This window comes from Crinia signifera, chromosome 8, assembly GCF_055691185.1.
Source record: "Crinia signifera chromosome 8, ASM5569118v1, whole genome shotgun sequence".
NCBI lineage: Eukaryota > Metazoa > Chordata > Amphibia > Anura > Myobatrachidae > Crinia > Crinia signifera.
In genome coordinates, this window is record NC_139224.1 from 54,594,262 (window position 1) to 54,616,090 (window position 21,829).

The window sequence follows — 21,829 nt, forward strand, 5'->3', positions numbered from 1 at the left end:
ATGTGTGCCATGTCCCGGTACCGCTCCGTCCTGCCTCTGTCTGACTAATAAAGTGCACATACACACCCAGTCCTGACTCCCAGTCCCCGGTCACTGCCTGGGGCGGTTGTATGCCGCCCGTGCTGGGTGCTCACCTGCCGCCCGCCTGTGTGTCACATACACGCTGCCCATAGTCCCCGCCGCCAAACAGCAGCAGCAGCAGCAGCAACGTCCCCTGTCCCCGTCTCCCAGCAGCAGCCGCACAGCTCTCTCCCTCCTTCCTCCTCTCCCAGCCCCCAGCTAATGAGCCCAGCCCTTAGCTCCATCATCCCGGGGACAGGATCCCAGCGGCTCCCAGTCACATCCCAGCCTTCATCTGCGGTTCTCAGCCACCACCGCAAGCGGCTCCCAGTGACGTCCCATTCCTCAGCCAGCAGCTCTCAGTCACTGACAGCAGCTCCGTCCCAGTGACAGGACCCCAGTGCCGCCACCGCCGCCCGCAGAGTGTGGCTTCCAGGTGCGCAGCAGCCCCGCGTCCTCCCCCCGCACTGCCCGGGGCACAGGCGGCGCTCTGCGGTCACTCTCCCGGTCCGAGCACTGCAATGGCGGAGACACCGTATCCCTGCCGGTATCGGGGCGCTCAGTAACTGGAACCGCTGCACCGCACACCCGCCCGCCGGACTCACACTAGCCGGGCACTGCTGGCACACTGGCCGGGCACTGACAGAGAACTTGCCGCTGACAGGTATGAGGGGACGATAGAGGTCCCGCCATGGAGCCCCCCGAAGAGAGCCCGTGCCGGGCAGCGGAATACCTCCAGGAGCTGAACAAGATCATCGAGACCCAGCAGGGGCTGCTGGAGAAGCAGAGGAAGCGCATAGGCGAGCTGGAGGAACAGGTGCTCACCCTGTACAGCGAGAAGAGCAGCCTGCAGGAGGAGCACCACCGCCACCTGGCCGCCTGCAGGCTGCACCAGCCGCCCCCCGGGGCCCCCTGCCTCGGCCCTATCCGGGAGAACGACAGGTGAGTGCCCCATACACCCTCAATCCCCCCCTCTCACCTCTCCGTGCCATTCCACCAGCACCTGCTGGCATGCTGTGCAGGGGGGCAGCGATAGGGGGTGCTGTGACACCTGTTGCTGATAACGCAGACTCCTGTGCTGTGATTAGCCTATCTGCCACCAGGGGGCAGAATAGAGGGAGAATCAGGTGGTGACAGGTGTGTCCATTAGTGTGCTCTGTACACCTAAGTGTCTATTGCTGGGATACTAATCATATGTGCTCATATTGTGCTAGGAGCTTGTTATATGTGATGTGTGGTACAGTACATATGTAGCTAGCGTATCGGTGTGTTCTACATGTGACATTCTGTATCAGTGTGTTACGCATGTAATGTATCAGTGTTACGCATGTAGCTAGGGTAGCAGTGTGTTATACAGTACATGTGACATATCTGTGTGTTACACATGTAATGTATCAGTGTTATGCATGTAGCTAGGGTATCAGTGTGTTATACAGTACATGTGAGATCTGTGTGTTACGCATGTAATATATCAGTGTTATACATGTAATATATCAGTGTCACACATGTAATGTACACATGTAAAGTATCAGTGTGTTATACATGTAATATATCAGTGTCACACATGTAATGTATCAGTGTGTTATATACTGCATGTATCAGTGACACACATGTAATGTATGTGTGTTACACAAGTAATATAGGAGATGTTTCTTATTAATGTACAGTATTTGTGTTTCTTACAACAGTGTCACACAATCAGAGCATTATTTGTGTGATTTGTATGACCCACAGTATATAACATTACAGTGTCGTGTTTGTACATATGCATAGATACTGGTGGATGTTTTTAGATAGCATTGAATAAAATGTAAAAGAGCAGTGACAGGAGTCACACGGAAATTGGGAGATTATAGAAACAATCTATTTGTTTGTTGTATCTCTCCTGGGTCACTCACCTTACAGAACCACCCACATACCCCTACATGTAATAGTAGTAAATACATAGTGGGAGTGTTCATGGGCCAGAGATTCCTGGTTCCAGGAGCCTGCCTTCATGTTACTAAAGAGATCATATATAATAAGCACAATCAGGTGTGATTACCAGAATATATTACAAATGAGAGTGTTGTTGGTGGCAGGGCACAATGGACAGAGGGCTTGTTGGTTGGAGGTTTCATGAAGCATCCAATAATGGTCCTAAGGTGACCCCTCTTCCTGACAGTAGTAGTCAGGAGTTATCTCACAGTGGCAGATGTATTAAGCCTGGAGAAAGGATAAAATCTAAAGGGCCCCATACATCAGCAATTAATTGTGACAATTTTCAGATATGGAGATGATTGCCACAATTAATTTTAGATGTGTGGGCTCCCCCTTTTCGCAGTCCCAATCAAAATCGCCAATCGATTGCTTAATCAGGTTTTTAAACATGTTTCATAATCTGGTATTATCTGCAGATCTTTTTTATATGTGTGGGCATTCCCAATTCGTCTTCTTCATCTACTTACATTATGAACAGCTGAAATGACAATCGATTGGGCAATTTCCAGATATGAAGATGCAATCTTTAGATGGAAAAATCTGCCGATCACTGAAATAAATCTGTAATGTGTGGGCAAAGTCAGATAGATTGTAAAATCCATTTATCTGGCCAAAAAATCCCTGGATCTGGAAATCCATAAATTGTGATTGCTGATGTATGGGGCCCTTAAGGTGATAATGCAGCAGCCAATCATCTCCTAACTGTCAAGGTACAGGCTGGGTTTAAATAATGACTGTTAGGAGCTGCATGGTTGGTGCAGTATCACCTTTGATTTTTATGTCTTCTCCAGGCTTACTACATCTGCCCCAGTAATAGCTAAATATAACATTCACTATTTCTAAATGTCTTCGCAAAACGCAATTATTAAAGCAAACTTCTTACAAAATTGATTATCATTTGGCCATTAATGGCACTGTTTCATTAAAGTCAGTGGATGCTATTGGCAGAGACATAGCTAATTTATGAAGAAATATTATGCTCAAAAAAACATATATCTCAATATTTCTCTCTCTCTGTATTGGAATATACCTTTGTTCAGTATCATGTATTAAGTGTTGTTTTTCTATGCCTTTTGTGGCTGTACAAGTGGCACCTTATTGACTGATAAACTACTTGGTGTACTCATACCATATGCGATAAGTATGTTTGGACATTGGGGAATGACTGGATCTGGTCTCTTACAGGGAATAGGGGCTGATGCAAAGTGAAATTATGCCTTTTTGTACGTTATCTAGCATGGATTGTATCTGCTCCTGCTCAGGAATTGATCCCATGTAAATGTAAGACAGCAGAATGGAACCCACTCTGGCTGTATCAATGCTTGTGACCAGGTAGTCTAGAACATGTCATGTGGGAGTGTTCTCATGTAGGCAGTTTGAGTGCAATTCACCCAAATGGGACCAGGTGCCGGATGACGCTAGGACAGTGGGGATCCCGACAGTCAGTATACCGAGGTTGGGATCCTGACTGCCGGTGCTCCGGCAGGGTGGATACCAACACACAGGGGCTATTCTCCATGTGGTCCACTACCCCCATAGAGGTAGAATAGAACCTGTGGTGAGCCTGCAATGGGGCCCCCCTGTCGGAGCACTGGCAGTCAGGATTCCGACGTCTCGGAATACTGTCAGGATCCCCGCTGTCGGAGGCGCATACCACACCCATGGGACCTATGCAGACCTGCATGGAAGCATCTGTGGGTTGTTCCCATGCATAGGATTAGTTAACTGAATTATTCTGGGTACCATGCATCTACGAGATACCACATATCAGTGTGTTTTGCTGTGATTGTTATGGAGAGTTGTTTTGTTGTCCTTTTACAATTCCATTCTTTCATAATATACAAGCAATATTGACAGTTTGTGTATGCATTGTATTATGGTCCAAACTTGGAATTCCACATACAGTAATGGGGTTTTGTTTTTCATACAGTACGGAGTAATTAGATTAGTAAATGTACAAACATAGCTACGTGACGTAAGAGAATGTCAGAGGCAGTGTCAAATACAATTCCTGTCATTCCGCAGAATAATACGTACTCACTTTAGTGAGATTCACAATGAAAGAAATCTGAACTATACTGAATTGTTCTTTGATGTCCTATTTATGGATTGATTGGTATTCAGAATGTATATACAGTATGACTGCTTAACATACTGTAAAGTACTATTTCCAGAGTATCTGACATTTATAGACCATCTAGGTGGCATATACTTTATTCATCACTGGTGAATATTACATTTCATTATGTGGTCTGATATACCTGCAGTAAGAACCTCAGAGTACAGCTTATACTCTACATTGTAACATAATGGCTTTTTGTTAGGACATTTCTTATTTAATCCTCTATTAAATTGCCATATCCAGTGTCCAAGTTGGGTGGAACGTACATTATACGTGTCACAAGGTGATTGCTGAAAGAGAACAGCATCTCTTTTTATGTTTGCAATTTTGGTTCTTTCTTCACTTTGCTGACTCATAGCACTGGGTTTAGATTCCAACCACGTCCCTATATTTGTGGTGTTTGTATGTTCTTCCTGTGTTTGCATGGACTTCCACCCACAATCCAAAAAAAAGCTAAAAGGTATTATTGATGTTGATACATATGGGGCTGGTGAACAGTGATGCAGATGGCTCAGCACAGATCGCTCTACAAACAGCAATACACCAGTGCTGTGTACTGAGAGATCTGTCACAGCCAGTGTTCTCTGGTGACGGAACACTGGCGATGACTAGACTTTAGGGGCAAACACATGGGGTGATTTCTGCCCCCTTTCTAAGTGATCTGACTAGATTGCATAGAAATGGAGCACGGAACGCTCCATGTATATGTCTTGCGGTGATGGTGATGCGTTGTCCCATGCGTCGCTACCGCCCGCAGGGAAAGCCAGTGCTTGCACTGTGTTCCCCTAGATCAGTGGTTCCCAACCCTGGTCCTCAAATACCCCCAACAGTGCACGTTTTCCAGGTCTCCACACAGAATCACAGGCAAAATAATAAGCTCCACCTGTGATCTTTTAAAATGTGACTGAATAATGAGTGCACCTGCCGGGTGACCTGGAAAACGTGCACTGTTGGGCGTACTTGAGGACCAGGGTTGGGAACCACTGCCCTAGATCGTGGGGCTTTGACTAATAAAATAGACAAAGCCCCTCTCAGCATGATCGCTCAGAACAAAGCATTGTGGGACATCCACAATGTGTGCTGAGCGATCGGGCTTAAGCGTGTCGCTAAGCAAAAGTGAGGGGTTGCCCTGTGTGTACAGGGCTTTATACTGCATGCAGTATACATCTAGTCCAGCGATATTGACAGTGCATGGCTGCTGCCAGGGCCCATACACATGGGGCAATACGTGCTTCATTTCTAAGCAATTTAGTCAGATTGGAAATGGGGCTTTAATTGCCCTGTTTGTATGCCCCATTAGCGTGTACTGGTGATGTCACTGGAAATATATACTGATAGCGATGCTGGCACCGGGCATGATGTATACAGATGTTCTCTGTAAAGCACAGTGTTATATTTGTGTGCTATATAAATAACTTCAGAAAATGAATACATACAAAATTAATTAGATATACAATTAAAAGGTAGTGGGCTGTGGATACCCGCACTTAACAGACTCTGTTTAGGGCCCCTGCAATTTTTATTGTATTCATTTTATGAAGTTATGGACAATGGTTCAGGACCAAAATATATCAGATCTACTTGCTTGTTTTTTTTTTTTTTTTTTGCTGATATTTTTAACATATAAAAATTGTCAGAAGTATGAAAGTCTAGTAAACACTAGCAGATATAGAAAGCCCTTTCTGAGCAATATCTTTTACTATATCCTATAGTGTTGTATGGGGCTTAAAGCTACATATTTCAGTAGCTGTTCAGAATCTCACTGATGCAGATTTAATATTGTTTACATTCTGTAATCCCTATCATATGTAAATACAGTTAATAGACACAGGTTTTGACAGTGGTCTACATCTGATATACTGTATGCAATGTGTGTCTCAGCGGCGTAACTAGATTTTCTGCGCCCCCCTGCCGACAATGCGCCCCCCCCCCGGTAAGAAAAAACGGAGCGGAGGGGAGCCGGGGTACGGCGGGGGGGGGGTTGTGTTTGTGTGTGTGTTTGTATGTATGTGTGACGTGTTTGTGTGTGTTACCTCTGGCCGGCGTGGCCGCATCTGTCTGCGCCGGGTCCCAGGCGGCTCTCCCGTTTACTGCTGCTAATGAAATAGTGACACTTGGAAAATGGCTGCCCCCATACTGCAGACGAAAAACTGTCTGCGGTATGGGGGCAGCCATTTTCCAAGTGTCACCTTTTTGTATTAGAAGCGCTGCGGCTGCCGGGAGAGCTGGGACCCGGTGCAAATAAAACCACCGGCGGCAGAAGGCAACCAGTGAGTAACTATCGTCCCGCAGCCCCCCCGGCGCCCACATACCCTCAGCGCCTCCCCGCCACCGCGGGGGCTGCGGGACTATAGTCACGCCACTGGTGTGTCCCACCAGCTGCAGTTAATGTCCATACACACTGAGTGGCTTTCCCCTGCCCGGCGTGGTCAACAGGGGACGGCGCTATGCAAAGCCGTCCTCAAAGCCGCTCATGTATTACCAGCAGATGAACGGCTTTCCCGGCGATGATGCACGAGTACTCAGTAGTGCTCACCATTCATCACCGGGGCATACATACTGGGCGGCTTTGAGCTGAAAGCCGCTCAAACTTGCTGTTTTGAGCGGCTTTCAGCTGAAACTTGCCCAGTGTGTATGGGCCTTTAAGCTTCAGCTCATAAAATGTTTTAATTATGGTTTATAGAACTGCCAAATAATTTACATGTTGATATACTGTAGAATCCATACAGGTGAAATACATTGATTTGTGGTACATCCTGCTCAGTGGCAACTTGGTATGAGATACTAGGACTGTGGATTGCAAGGCCCATAGTATATTTTGAGTAGGGACTTGAGCCCATACACACTGGACAATTTTGAGCTGAAATCAGCTCAGTTTAACCATTTCAGCTCAATAGACGCCCAGTGTGTATGGCCCGGTGATCAGCCCCCTCATCATCTCAACCGCTCTTCTGCTGGTATTACCAGCAGATGGGCAACGGGGCGGATGGCTTTCCATAGCGTTCTGCTATGGAAAGCCATCCACCACTGGGAAAATCGATTAAAAGGCGTAAATCGCTCAGTGTGTATGTACTGAGTGATTGTCAGCTCAGCGATTTTCCCATCATGCCATGCCTTTACAATGCCATGCTCACCTCCATGCCCACCCCCCTCTTGTCATTGTATCTTGAGCTCCCTCTGAGCTTGCACACTGCAGCATTAGTGCACAATGCTAATGTGTCACAAACAGCTCAGGGAAAGTGGCCTATTGATGGTGCCCTGTCATCTCCTTGCCCCATCTTAGCCATACAGTCATCTGCTATAATTCTGCTGCGATTGACCATGCCACTGTACAGCATGACTCTACATTTCAGTACTTTCTGTACAGCAATGCTGCAAATCTATCACTCACATTGTGCCTGCTCATAGAAGCACACCCCCCCCCCCCCCCCATGCTAACTGTCCAAGCTGAGCAAGCTTAACAAACAGCACAGTGGACATAGATTGTAAAATGATCATTTACCTAACTTAATAGTTTATAGCATATATATATATATATATTATACATGACATTACTGTACATAGTAATACATAGTAGCTTTTTATATTTTGATAGGACTAAATTACAGTGGAGTGGGCTGGTGTAATGCTCAGCATGTACACTATCTGTGTAGTATTACGCTTTGGCACTGCATGTCACAGAATTAACTTTCTTTGTGGTTTATGTCTATTATTTACTGGATACTTCTTGTGTTATACATGGGTTATAACTACTAGGTTATCAAAATTTGAAACGATATGATTATATTCCTTGAAGAAACATTTATAAGAAACTAAAATGAGCGTTACATCAATATTTTTAACAGTGTTTTCTACTTTAAATAATGAATAGAGAATTTTTCAATCCAATAGTTTGGCGTAGTTTATTATGCAGTGTGTAATAATAGCAGATATCTTTTGCTTTGTTTCATAGCTTGTGGCCTGAGGCTGCTGGAGCCAAGTCTCTGAAATCCTCTAAGTGGATTTGGTCTTGGGATGATAATTAATCTGTGATATTTATGGAAGGGAACTCAGCTTTCCCGGGTATACCATTAAGATATTACACTTCGGTTTCCTCCCAGATCGTTTCATGAAAAAACAAAACAAAAACAAAGCACGTGCTAGGGAGAAGCAGTTTATGAAAACAGTTTTGATACTGTGGGAAAATGTAGCATTGGGGTTTATTCTAGTTCATTCTTTCTGACAAAATCCTTCTTAGATGGACAAAACCATGGGCACTGCAGGGGGGCAGATGTAACATGTGCAGATAGAATTAGATTTGGGTGAGTTATTTTGTTTCTGTGCAGGGAAAATACTGACTGCTTTATTTTACACTGCAATATAGATCTCACTTTGAAGAAAAACCCAACCCAAATCTAACACTCTCTGCACAAGTTACATCTGCCCCACCCGCAGTGCACATGGTTTTGTCCATCTAAGAAGGATTTTGTCAGAAAGAATGAACTAGAATAACCCCCATGTTGTGAAATGTACGGCTCGCCATAGGCTGTGATGTGTCCTAAGAACTGCTGCATTGGGGCTGCTATGGAAACCTGGACACATCATTAGAGATCATTTAGACACTGTAAAAGTACAAAACCAAAGGAGGAACGCTGTACTGTGACATCACATCCCTTTGTTGGCGCAATTGTAACTAACAAAGGAGTGCATGGCTACATTTTTTATTTAAATACAAGATATATACAAGATATATATTGCAAAAATAAGTCTTATAAATTTACTAGAGTAGACAGTGACATTTGTAAAAAATAGAACAGATGCATCTGCCACACTTGAACTGCTTCTTGTTGAAATGAGACTGCAGGCAGGAGTAGTCTCTGCATCCATCCACAAAACATTAAGAAAATGACAACACATAATTTAGCATGGATTGCTAATCAGAGAATTTGCAAATAGATGAAGCCCCTCTCATCAGAGCGGGTCCTGGCGGGTTCTATCGCAAATCTACAGGAGCTGCCATCAGACGGAAGGTGGCGCACGCACACGATACGCTCGCATGCCCCGTTCTGTAGGAGCCCACCGCCGCTCCCCCTTTGGTGCCTGCAGCCCACCACTAACCCTGCCCGTCTCCCTGAAGCGGAGACGGGCAGGGATTCTGCTCCCTGCCACCGAGAGACTCTCGTGCATCCCTGTCAGATGGAGCACCGCTCCGCCAGCTTTCGACAGTAAAGGGGATTTGGCCAGACCTGGCGCTGAACAAGAGGCGCTCCATCTGTAGTGCAGGATCAATTAGTGAAAATTATCCAAACTCATAGAAGTCGCAGAGTGGCCACAGTTTGATTGACAGGAAACCTACATTTATGGGCGGAAATATGGCGTTTTGTTGGTGTGTTTGTGAAAACGCCCAGGCGTTTGTCGGGTGGATCTCTGGTTCTTGAGTAGCCTGGGTCTTGAGCAGATTAGTGGATGTCCTAGACTGGCGCAGATGGAAAAACCTGTTCTATGGTTCCGTTTTTGCAAATGGATCTGCGGATACTGTATGTTGCTATTTACGAGGCATTTACAATTTTACAAGAAGCGTTTTTCTTTCTGTCTGGGCGGCAGCTTGTTGGTCGCTGTCCGCTGCGCTTTCTCTAATTAGTGATTTATGCTGAATTTGGCCCATATTGGCCGGACATACTGTAACTGATAATAATAAGTACCCAAGTGATTCATGCATTTCGCAATACTTAGCCAACAGGGGTTTCCAACATGCTCCTCTCCAGCTGCTGGGGTAATTCACATCCCAGCATGTCTAGCCACATATTTACTATTAGGGCATGCTCAAACTGAAATGTATAGTTCCATAGCAACTGGAATGCCACATGTTCAGAACCCATGCTTTAGAATCTATATGGAGGCTTCTCCGGACCTCTCAACCATCCCAGTGTTAGCAGTGCTGTCCCTATTTTCAGGCATTGTCCCGCCACCTCACCATGCCCTCAGATTGTGGTAATGACGTAACTACTATGGGTGCAGAAGGTATGGTTGCTATGGGGCACCTTGTCAAACTGGCAAATAGAACACAGACCAGGACCACCATCAGGGGTAGAGTCTGAGTCCCAGCATGAAGGGCGCACCACTTGGCTTCTTCTGGCACTCCACCTATATGTGACAGCAGCATCCAGCAGACTCCATCTGTGTTGTGGGTACATGCGGTTGTGTCTGAGTAGGGACTCATAATCATTGATGGTTTATTGCCGATATAGAATAATTTTGCCATCGGGAGAACCATATGGCTTCCTTCCATCAATGGCACAGCATAAACAAATAGTCCCCCCCCCCCAAGGGGCTGGGAACACAGAGTTTAGCTCCACCCCTGACAGCCATGAAGCCCCATTCCCTGGTTCTGATTGCCCCACGGGCCACTCAGTCAAAGAAAATGGAGGACCACCAATAGTTGTCATACATTGCATAGTATGCTACCATCGAAGACTGGGTGCTCTATCGCCATTGATGACAACCATCGATTGCAGTTGCAATGATGGCCACCCCTACATCTGAGTAAGTGGTAAGGTTATGCCCAGAAGTCTCTGGCTGCAGAAGTCGGGAGATCAACAGGCACAAAGGACACGTCGGTACTCACAGTGGTGTGAATGCTGGAGATGGAGCTTTGTGTTCATCTGTTGACGCTGACTTGGTTTAGCTGCGGTGTCTCTCCTCATGTATCTAACAAAGCTCCCACCCCAGTAGTATTAGAATTAAAACAATGTAGGGTGACATTCTATGCTATGCGCTAAATGCGCATGTTTAATTCGCACACCACATCGCCGCAAATCGCCTATTTTGAAATCGCATTTTTCAGCCTAAATGCGCATATTTAATGTGATGCGCATTGGAGGCTGAAAAGTGCGAATAGGGGCAATTTGCAGCGAAGTGGTGCGCTGTTTTTAGTCCTGAAAATGTGCGATTTTCATGTCTGAAAATCGCACATTTGCAGGACAGCGCAAGGTTGTAAAAAAAAGAACCGAGCGCGGGGTCCCCCGCCCGAGTGTAACCAGCCCCGGGCTCACTGAGCCGGTGCTGGTGACATAAAATCAGGGTCCCCGACAAATAGGGGTCCCCTTGATTTTATGAAACCAGCACCGGGCTCAAGGTCCGGCGCTGGTTCCCAAAATACGGGGGACAAAGTGACTAGGGGTCCCCCGTATTTTAAGAACCAGCACCGGACACAACCAGCCAGCAGGGTAATGCCACAGCCGGGGGGAGACTTTTTATACAAGTCCCCCCGGCCAAAGCATTAACCCCCTGGCTGGTCAGCATGGGCAGGGGTCCTGGGGAAGTGGGGACCCCCCCAATGAAGGGGTCCCCCCCCTCCAGGACTTACCAGCCCATGCTGATAGTCCGGGGCTGTCCTCCATGCCCCTGGGCTGTGGGCATGGAGCTGATGCTTTGTGTAAAAAAAAGAATGATAACTATTGTTTTACACTGGCGAACTATGAGTCCCAGCAAGCCTACCCCGCATGCTGGGACTTGGGGAACCACAAGTCCCAGCATGCGGGGCATTAAAGGGCCCGCTGGCACTTGTAGTTCTGCAGTGTAAAAAATAGTGCACAAAATCACACTGACACCCTGTAAAATAAAACTTTAATACACACAAAACACACACACACTGATACTTACCTACCTTGAACCCGTAGGTCGGTCCCTGGATCCTGGATTCTTCCTCCGGGGCTCCAGGGCAGAAGAGTCCGGTTCCGGGGCCTTGGTCCTGGTTCCGGGGCTGGTCCTGGGGTTCCGGGGCTCCTGGCGTGAAGAATCCGGGGTCCGGGATCCGTGGTAGTCCAGAGGGGTACCTAAGGAGGAAAATCCAACTCACCTGCTCCCCGGCGGCGACCTCCGGTGACAGCGCTGCTCCAGACTGGTACCCGGCTTGCAGGAGGTTGTCCGGCGCTGAGATGTTTCCTCCTCGCCGTCTCTGAACAGAATGATTTCTCGGCCAATCAGGAGCCGAGAAAGTCGGCTCCTGATTGGCCAGAAATCATTCTGAATATAGACGCCGAGGGAGTAACATCTCAGCGCATCCAGAGCTGAGATGTTACTCCCTCGGCGTCTATATTCAGAATGATTTCTGGCCAATCAGGAGCCGACTTTCTCGGCTCCTGATTGGCCGAGAAATCATTCTGTTCAGAGACGGCGAGGAGGAAACATCTCAGCGCCGGACAACCTCCTGCAAGCCGGGTACCAGTCTGGAGCAGCGCTGTCACCGGAGGTCGCCGCCGGGGAGCAGGTGAGTTGGATTTTCCTCCTTAGGTACCCCTCTGGACTACCACGGATCCCGGACCCCGGATTCTTCACGCCAGGAGCCCCGGAACCCCAGGACCAGCCCCGGAACCAGGACCAAGGCCCCGGAACCGGACTCTTCTGCCCTGGAGCCCCAGAGGAAGAATCCAGGATCCAGGGACCGACCTACGGGCTCAAGGTAGGTAAGTATCAGTGTGTGTGTGTTTTGTGTGTATTAAAGTTTTATTTTACAGGGTGTCAGCGTGATTTTGTGCACTATTTTTTACACTGCAGAACTACAAGTGCCAGCGGGCCCTTTAATGCCCCACATGCTGGGACTTGTGGTTCCCCAAGTCCCAGCATGCGGGGTAGGCTTGCTGGGACTCATAGTTCGCCAGTGTAAAACAATAGTTATCATTCTTTTTTTTACACAAAGCATCAGCTCCATACCCACAGCCCAGGGGCATGGAGGACAGCCCCGGACTATCAGCATGGGCTGGTAAGTCCTGGAGGGGGGGGACCCCTTCATTGGGGGGGTCCCCACTTCCCCAGGACCCCTGCCCATGCTTACCAGCCAGGGGGTTAATGCTTTGGCCGGGGGGACTTGTATAAAAAGTCTCCCCCCGGCTGTGGCATTACCCTGCTGGCTGGTTGTGTCCGGTGCTGGTTCTTAAAATACGGGGGACCCCTAGTCACTTTGTCCCCCGTATTTTGGGAACCAGCGCCGGACCTTGAGCCCGGTGCTGGTTTCATAAAATCAAGGGGACCCCTATTTGTCGGGGACCCTGATTTTATGTCACCAGCACCGGCTCAGTGAGCCCGGGGCTGGTTACACTCGGGCGGGGGACCCCGCGCTCGTTTTTTTTTTTATTTAACCATTTGTCTTATTTTTTACAGCAGAACCCTGCACGGAACATTGCGATCTGTGCAGGGTTCTGGCTAATTCGCCTAACAGACCCAGGTCTGAAATTAGTGCGAAAATTAGTCACTTAAAAAATGCGATGTGCAAATGCGCATAGCATTAAATAAGCGACTTGTATACTTTTCTGTGCGCAAACATCTGGATGCGATAAAAATGCGAATTAATCTCGCATTTTTATTCACCAGACCTTAACGCACAAAATATGCGATTTCAGCCCCTATGCGCATCCCATTAAATCAACGATTTAATGGGAAAATGCGATATTGCCATTTTGTGGTCTAATTACCGCAAAATAACGAAAATCGCATAGCATAGAATGTCACCCGTAGTTTTTTTTTTTTGGGGGGGGGGGGGGGCTGGGAAAATGGAGACAGGGGGCAGTGTGTACTTGGTGGGTGGTGATGAGTGTTGAGAGGGGGGTCGGTTGAGAAGGCAATGAGTGTTGATAAGAAGTTGGTGCATGCAGAGAGGGGGCACTAAGTGTTGAGAGGGGGTAAATGAATGCAGAGAGCGAAATTGAGTGCTGATGGGGGTTTAGCATGTGATGGGAGGGAGACGGTTGCTGAGCACTGCATGGATGTCATTGTATTCTGAGTGGGGGTTGATGAGTTATTGGGGGGGGGGGGGTTAGTGTGTGCTGGAAGTGATAAGAACATGATGGAGGGGGATTGGTAAAATAGTCCCTTGGATTATTATAAGCTATATGCATCAACTGATGGGGTTATGCAGTTTCAAGAACTGTATGTCTGGCTAATTGCTTAGATTAAAAATGATAAACAGCAGGAAGTACACCCCTTGGGCAGCACTGGACATGTCCACTTCAGGGGTGTGCTACAGAGAAGTGTGTTAAAAAGCTTTTGGGGTGGCTTCTTCAAAATATTTCTATTGGGCCCACAGAGTTCTAGTTACTCCCCTGGACATGCCACTTTTAGGTGTGTTTGAAATTCTTTGTTGCTCATTTTAATTGCACTCTGCAAATGCAGGTCCACTCCAGGCCCTTGGCTGCCATTGCACTCATACCTTGGCATACTTTGTGTGACTGCACCGTTCCAACACTGGTCTCGCCCCTTAGTCATACACGGGGGAAATTTACTAAGAAGGCCAATAATGGCCGATCCCGTGTACAAACGGGTACGACCAGTATCTGCTTTAATCGGACCAAAAATATGCACAGAGAATACAGCTAATTTACAAAGCTGCTGTATTCTCTGGATTCGTATTTTGCGATGGTGAAGTGATTTGTATTTGTCAGCCAGCATGAAGCATCGTACAGATCAGTCAGATTTGTGTAATGCTTATCTGTGTAAAAATAAGAACAATAAGGAAATTAAAAAAAAAAAAAACGACATGGGCCCCTCCACGTGCATAACCAGCCGGTCCTGGTTGCAGAAATACAGGTTGAAATATCAAATGGGGTCCCATGTATTTCTATAAACAGCCCCAGGCTCTGCCTTTGCCAGGTCCTGGATTCCAAAATACGGGGGGGCAAAAGGAGTAGGGGTCCCCCCGTATTTCGGAAAATTGCAGGGGTGGGAGGGACAGCCCTGGGCTTCAGCCCAGGCTGGAAATCCTGAATGGGGGACCCCTTTATTGGCCCCCACTCCCCCAGGGACCCAGCCAGGGCTGACCAGCCACAGTGCGCATGCTTAGGCTGGGGGACCTTCTGTAAAAAGTGTCCCCCTGCTGTGGCATGACACTACTGGCTGTCTGAGTTCGGTGCTGGTTCCCGAAATATGGGGAAACCCTACTCCTTTTGTCCCCGTATTTTCGGAATCAGCCTGGCGCTGGTTATTGAAATATAGGGGGACCTCATTTTATTTCCCCCCCTGTACATGTTATATATATTTTTCAATTTTTACACAGAGAAGCCTGCACGGATCTCATTGAATGAGGCGTATTTTCCAGTCCTATTTTCTGCTGAATTTGTAGCTGTATTCAGTAGTACGAAAGTTAGTAAATAAGCCGACCACCATCTATCGATAGTCTACTTATTCGTACATCCAAATTTGGCTGAGCTTGCCATATATAAATACGGCAAATCAGCCGTATTTTAGATCAAATGGGTACTAATAAGTGCATTCTTACCTATTCGATCTTAGTAAATTTTCCCACAGTCTCGGGTCATATTTACAACTGAAAATAGAATATGAAAATTCATACATTCACAATGTGGAAAATCACAAATTAAGATAATTTCCAGGCGCTATTTCCCCTGTCGTTTCTGACAGGCGGAATTAGACAAAACAGATCCAACTTTTAAACCACAATCGTTCTTCAACAATCCATGACCGTTTTCACTGACACGCCCCCTTTTCAACAGACAGAACATTGAATTCCCGACCTAAATATAGTGGCCGTGGCTCAATTAGTTTAGTAATACCACACAGGTGCATGAAAGGGAGGGGTACTTCTGAATAAGTAAAAAATCCATGGTTTCCCTCAGCTCACTGAATGGTATTAGTAACCACTTGAACACTACATGATAATAGAATTCAGAGGGGATGCGGTCATTTGGTCTACTGCATTATGGTCGACAGTCATTAGGTCGAATCCATTAGGTTGACATGCTAAAAGGTCGACATGACTCTAGGTCGACATGGGAAAAGGTCGACATGATTCTAGTTCGAAAGGTCATTAGTTCGACAGGTCATTAGTTCGACAAGGTCATTAGTTCGACATTGTCTATGTCGACATTCACAAGGTCGACATGGAGTTTTTCACTGTTTTTTGAGCCAACATGTGCCGATAGGCGGTATTTCATGCCCTACCATCCACTAGGGCGTGGTGGGAGAATAAAATAGTGTGCCGAGCGTAGCGAGGCACCGTGCCCGACGCATCGCGAGCGCAGCGAGCGATGCGAGGGGATGCAGTGCACTTTAAACTGTGTCCATGTCGACTGTGTTGACATTCAGGTAAAAAAACAGTAAAAAACCCCATGTCGACCTTGTGAATGTCGACATAGACAATGTCGAACTAATGACCTTGTCGAACTAATGACCTGTCGAACTAATGACCTTTCGACCTAGAATCATGTCGACCTTTTCCCATGTCGACCTAGAGTCATGTCGACCTTTTAGCATCTCGACCTAATGGATTCGACCTAATGACTTTCGACCATAATGCAATAGACCAAATGATCCCAACCCATTCAGAGATATTGGTTACATATATTTGCGCAAATGTATGCTTTAAGCCCCCAAGCCATCATCAAGACTTCTCTGTATATTGGGGATCCCTAGCGCTATATCTAGGTGCAGCATAAGTTAGAAGGCCTAGAGCAGCACACCAGTGAAAATACTATAGATTTAATAAATATTAGTGATAGGAAGCCGGAGCTATATATAGAAAGTGAGAGAGAGAAAAAGAAAAGTAATTATCTACCCAGTTTGTTTAATCACTGTTGTTTCCAATTGTAAAGCACAATGGAATATGCTGCGCTATATAAGAAACTGTAAATAAATAAATTAATTAATTAATTAAAATATTAAAGAAACAGTGAGAAAAATATATAGTGCTAAGTGTTAACGGCGTGCCACACTGAATAGTATTAGTAACCTTCAACACTACATGATAATAGAATTCAGAGATATTGGTTAAATATATTTGTTCAAATGTATGATTTGATTAATCCTGCCTGTTGAATACCTGTGGACAAAAACGCCCTGGAATTCTGAGATTGTCAGGGTGTTCCAACAGTCGGAATCCTGGATTGAATATTGCCCTTAAGGTGCATACAAACTGTACCATTTTTTTGACCAATTTCGTTCATTTTGGCCCTTCTGCGCGATATTGTTCAAAATATCTTTCAGCGTGTATGCGAAGAACGACAAATGATGATGCGTGTATCTGCCAGTTGCTCATCAAGGTTGTTCGTCAACTGTGCATGCAGCTCAATTTGAATATCTTTCAAAAAGAGCCTATAAACTGTAGCTAGATCTTTCGTCTTTCGTCAACATCTTTCATCAACATCTTTCGTCCAGCACACTGGGTTCAAGGAAATTGGTCCAAAAAATTGTACATTGTGTATGCACCTTAACTCTGAATAAGACCAAAGTTAGGAAATACTCTCAAATAAGAAGGTGTTAAACTTAGAGAAAGTAATGTAAAACAAATCGGTTGCTTGTATGAAGTACAAAAACACTGAGCTGTCTGTGCAAACTGTTATATTTAGTACAGATGGGTCTTGTCCCATCCTTGCTGGCGGGTCGCCAGAACGTACGCGCTGGCGACCCGCCAGCAGCCTCGCCAGCGAGGAGACTGAGACGCGCGTGCGTCTCACGCGCACGCGCGTCTCAGTCTCCGTCGCTAGCGCGACGGAAACCCTGTCCGTCTCCGCCTCAGGGAGACGGACAGGGTTAGGGGGGGTTAAGGGGGGGTGCGGGCAGGCGGCGGGGACCCCGGGTTACCGCCGGCAAGCCGGCGGGGACCCGGGGGAACGGATCGAAGCGCCGTCGGAAGGGGACGCGCGCGCCGCTCGTGCGCGCGCATCCCCTTCTCACCATCGCCATGGCGCTGGCGGGGGATGGCGGCTGGCGACGCCAGCGCCATCCCCTGCAAAGATGGGACAAGACCCATCTGTACTGCTGGAAAGCTTTCAAGAAATCAGACATGGTAAAGGTCAGAAGGACTATATATTAATGTGCGAAAAATGTTGTTGTAGATTTTTTGCTACCTTCGTTCATCTCAGTGGCTTTTGTTAGGAGGCATTTATTGCTCCCTGTGTTAAGGATTCTGGATATGCACATTAACATTGCAATGAAGCTTAATGCCTGGTGATACCCAACAGTCAGAAGAAAACAGAATGCAATATACACTTTACGTTTAAGTAGACTAGCTATATACTCCTGGTTACTGACATGTAGTGACGTGCGGTCGGAGTAGGCAGGGAGGGCAGGGCCACACCTCATACTTCACTATACTATATTACATAGTTGTGTTCCTGCCCCAAAGATTCAGAGCAAATCACGTAATCGGCCCCTTCCGACGGCAGTGGGTTATGAGTGGGTGCCAACCGTCCAGGAGACTTGCCCACACTTCCATGGTGCCGGGAGAGCCTCTGGGCGGATCTGGCAAAGTAGGCAATTATAGGGGATTATTCTGGTTCACTCGCAAAAGTAAATTCACTCTCTAATGGACAAAACCATGTGCACTGCAGGTGGGGCAGATGTAACATGTGCAGAGAGAGTTAGATATGGGTGTTATATTATTTCTGCGCAGGGTAAATACTGTCTGCTTAATTTTTACACTGCAATATAGATATCAGTTTGAACCCACATCTAACTCTCTCTGCACATGTTACATCAGCCCCACCTGCAGTGCATATGGTTTTGTTCACTAGAGAGTGAATTTGCCTTTGCGAGTGAACCAGAATACGCCCCATAGTCAAAGCTCACCACAAAATCATATGTTTGTATAAACCTGGATCTGGTACTAGCCAGCGCCTCACTTGGCACTGACCCCACAGCATCTCACAGCTGATAAGTACAAGAGGCATGCAGAGACCTCGGTCTCCATGCTATAGCTCCTGTTACCTGGAGAATTTGCATGAATTCCTTACTAAGTAAATTGTTTGTCTTTGAGAGTTAAGATCAATAGCCCCAGAAGATTGTTTATATTGATGTGTTTTAGTATGGATGACAAACTGCTGTTTAAGAGAAGCCCATTAGATAATCAGCAGGAATAGAATAGGTTTTTTCATGTAGTCTTTAAATAACATTTTGTTGAAAACAGAGCCAGCCTTAGGCATAGGCAGACTAGGCAATTGCCTAGGGCATTTGGAATGCCTAGGGGCATCAGCAGCTTCTGCTGATTAAAATGATATGCAGCATGCCTATATTCTGTGTGTGAGTGAGGCTGTATCTGCATATAAAATAGTGTATTCATGGAAATCACTGTAACATAGCATTATGTATGCAGGTACAGCCACAGTGGCACACAGAATATAGGCATGCCGCATATCATTTTAATCATTGGAAGCTTCTTGTGTGTGCTGGTCATAACAATGCAAATAAGACGAATTTTCAGCAAAAAAGGCACCCAACGTTAGCAGAACTGGCCAGGAGCTGCATGGCCTATTGAGTCAAGATGTATGAGGAAACATCTGTATCCAAGCAGAGGCAGAGGTCACAGTGTTAGCGGCTGTGCGAGTGCTGTCTACATTGGTTGTGCAATAGTGTTTGGCATATGTGTAAAGGGGCATTATGTGTGTCATGTATAAATGCATTAATAATGTGCGACATATGTGTAACATGCATTATGTGTGTCATGTGTATAAGGGCATTAATAATGTGCAACATATGTGTAATGGGCATTATGTTTGTCATGTGTATAATGGCATTAATAATGTGCAACATATGTGTAAGGGGCATTATGTGTGTCATGTGTATGAAGGGCATTAATAAAGGTTGGCATTATGGGGTACTTGTTTCCTAGCACGGCGCCACCAATTTTAATTGTATGAAATCGAGTCGCAAAATCACCGACCCGATTTTTACATTGGAACCAATGTTAAATGGTCCCTGAGACCCGATTTTACATTGTATGCCCCCCCATTGTTAACGCCACGCCACGATCAATGTCAACCCGAAGCGTGGCGAGCGTAGCGAGCCCACGAGGGGTGGCGGTACGCATCCTCCGACCTTTTCATACCCCCACTATCCACGTCGATGTGGAGATGATCTTACATACTGTAGTGTGGAGCGCAGCGAGCCACCGAGCCCGAAGCGTGGCGAGCCCCACGAGGGGACGCGCATTACTTCAGACGCATTACCACTATTACCACTATATAAATTCAACTCCATGCCGACGTGGATAGTGGGGGTCTGGGGGGCATTTAACATTGGGTCCAATGTAAAATCGGGTCTTAGGGACCATTTTTACATTGGGTCCAATGTAAAAATCAGGTCGGTCGCATTGCATGCCATTATAATGGCATGCGATGTGACCGATTTTCAAAGTGCGTTAAAAACGACTTTAAAGCCTGAAAATCGGGTTGGTCGGGTCCCATCGCATACCTTAAGTTAAGGTATGCGATGGGACCCGACGGGCGCCGTGCTAGGAAACAAGTACCCATTATGGTTATAAGGACATTAATAATGTGTGTCATGTGTAAGGGGCATTACTGTGTGGTATTATCAGGGGTGCCAAGAGAAAGGGGTAGGGGGTACAAATTACCCAGGCCAAAGTCTGATGGAAGGGTCCACTGGGGGCCCCGGGCCCCCTCCTCTTAAGTGACAGCAGCAGCTGCAGCTCTTCTCCTCTGCCCAGCACACACTGCTTTGTGCTGGGTTGCAGTGTGGCCATGGAGGTGCTTAAAATACAATATTTTCTCAGGATTTTTTTCTAAGGGTATAATGTGAATAATATGAGGAGTAATGTACATAAGGTAAAGTGGTACTACTGTGTGATGTAATGTGAGTAAGGGACACCATCACATGATATAATGTGAATAAAGTTGCACTACTGTGTGACATAATTTGAATTGGGGGTATCTATCAGCCTGGCACTCTACAAGGCCCTTATAGTCACTTATAAAGGGAGCTAAAGCCATATATACTGTATGACAGAATTTTGTCATGAAAACATTGATACGCCCACCCCCTTTTGTCTGCATACCGGAATTTCTGATCAACTGAATGCAGGATTACTTAGCTTCCAGGACAGCTCTACCAATAACATAACAACTGTACTGGCGATAATAATACTTCTGAGTTGATGATCTGTACCAATTATAATAATATATTAATAATACTTTTATTTGGACCCAATTCAGAGGTTAACTGTATAATGGAAACTGGCGCTTTGTACTGTATGCCCAAAACACTCTATTACTGTGCTCAATTGTACGATTTATTGTATACCAAAATACACACAGAGAGAAAAATAAAAGATCAATTATCTAGAAAATGTGTCTCCCATGTTTCAAGCAGCATGGGGGGGGGGATTGCCAATTCCCAATGTAACAAAAAAAAAAAGATTATATATATATATATATATATATATATATAGTCAATCTCCAATTGCATTGAAAATGCAAAAGATAGGACCAGCACATCCAATAAATAGTCAAAAGCAATATTTAATAGAACATGAAGAAGGTACTCATCTGTACAACAGGCATAGGCAGCTTATTCCATATTGAAGCAGCATGACAGCACAGCCAAAGAGCCAAGCATGTACCCTGACGGGCCGTTTCGGCGCACACGCGCCTTCCTCAAAGGGTAACCACAATTGCAAGGGTCTGGATGGTACATATAAACAGAGGGACCATACCATTACTCACCTATAGCAGGTACACCACCGCGCTTTCCCGCTCCATGTTGCCGTCCGTCTCCCGCCGCCATTCCCATCAACCGCGTCATCCTCCTCCCTCCGGAACCAAAGAACCGGAAGTGGAACTAATGAGACGGTCGTAGGATGTGGGGGACCATGAAGACTGGCGCACAGACCGGAAAATGTCAGCGGCGCGTCACCATTGCTATGGTAACCCGGTATTTCACCAATGT

General features: G+C 46.3%; 1 protein-coding gene across 5 annotated transcripts in view; it reads left to right on the plus strand.

Moving 5' to 3' along the window:
- Positions 1–207: 207 nt before the first annotated feature.
- IQSEC1 (IQ motif and Sec7 domain ArfGEF 1) overlaps positions 208–21,829 on the plus strand; it is a 781,720-nt gene continuing 760,098 nt past the window's right edge. For 3 of the 5 annotated variants that reach the window (XM_083156420.1, XM_083156422.1, XM_083156429.1), the window contains exon 1: positions 211–1,002. In XM_083156420.1, coding sequence (XP_083012546.1) covers positions 752–1,002 — 251 coding nt within the window. In that variant the 5' untranslated portion in view covers positions 211–751. Of the gene's footprint in view, positions 1,003–21,829 lie in introns of all 5 variants that reach the window. The other 2 variants (XM_083156421.1, XM_083156428.1) reach the window with 2 other exon arrangements.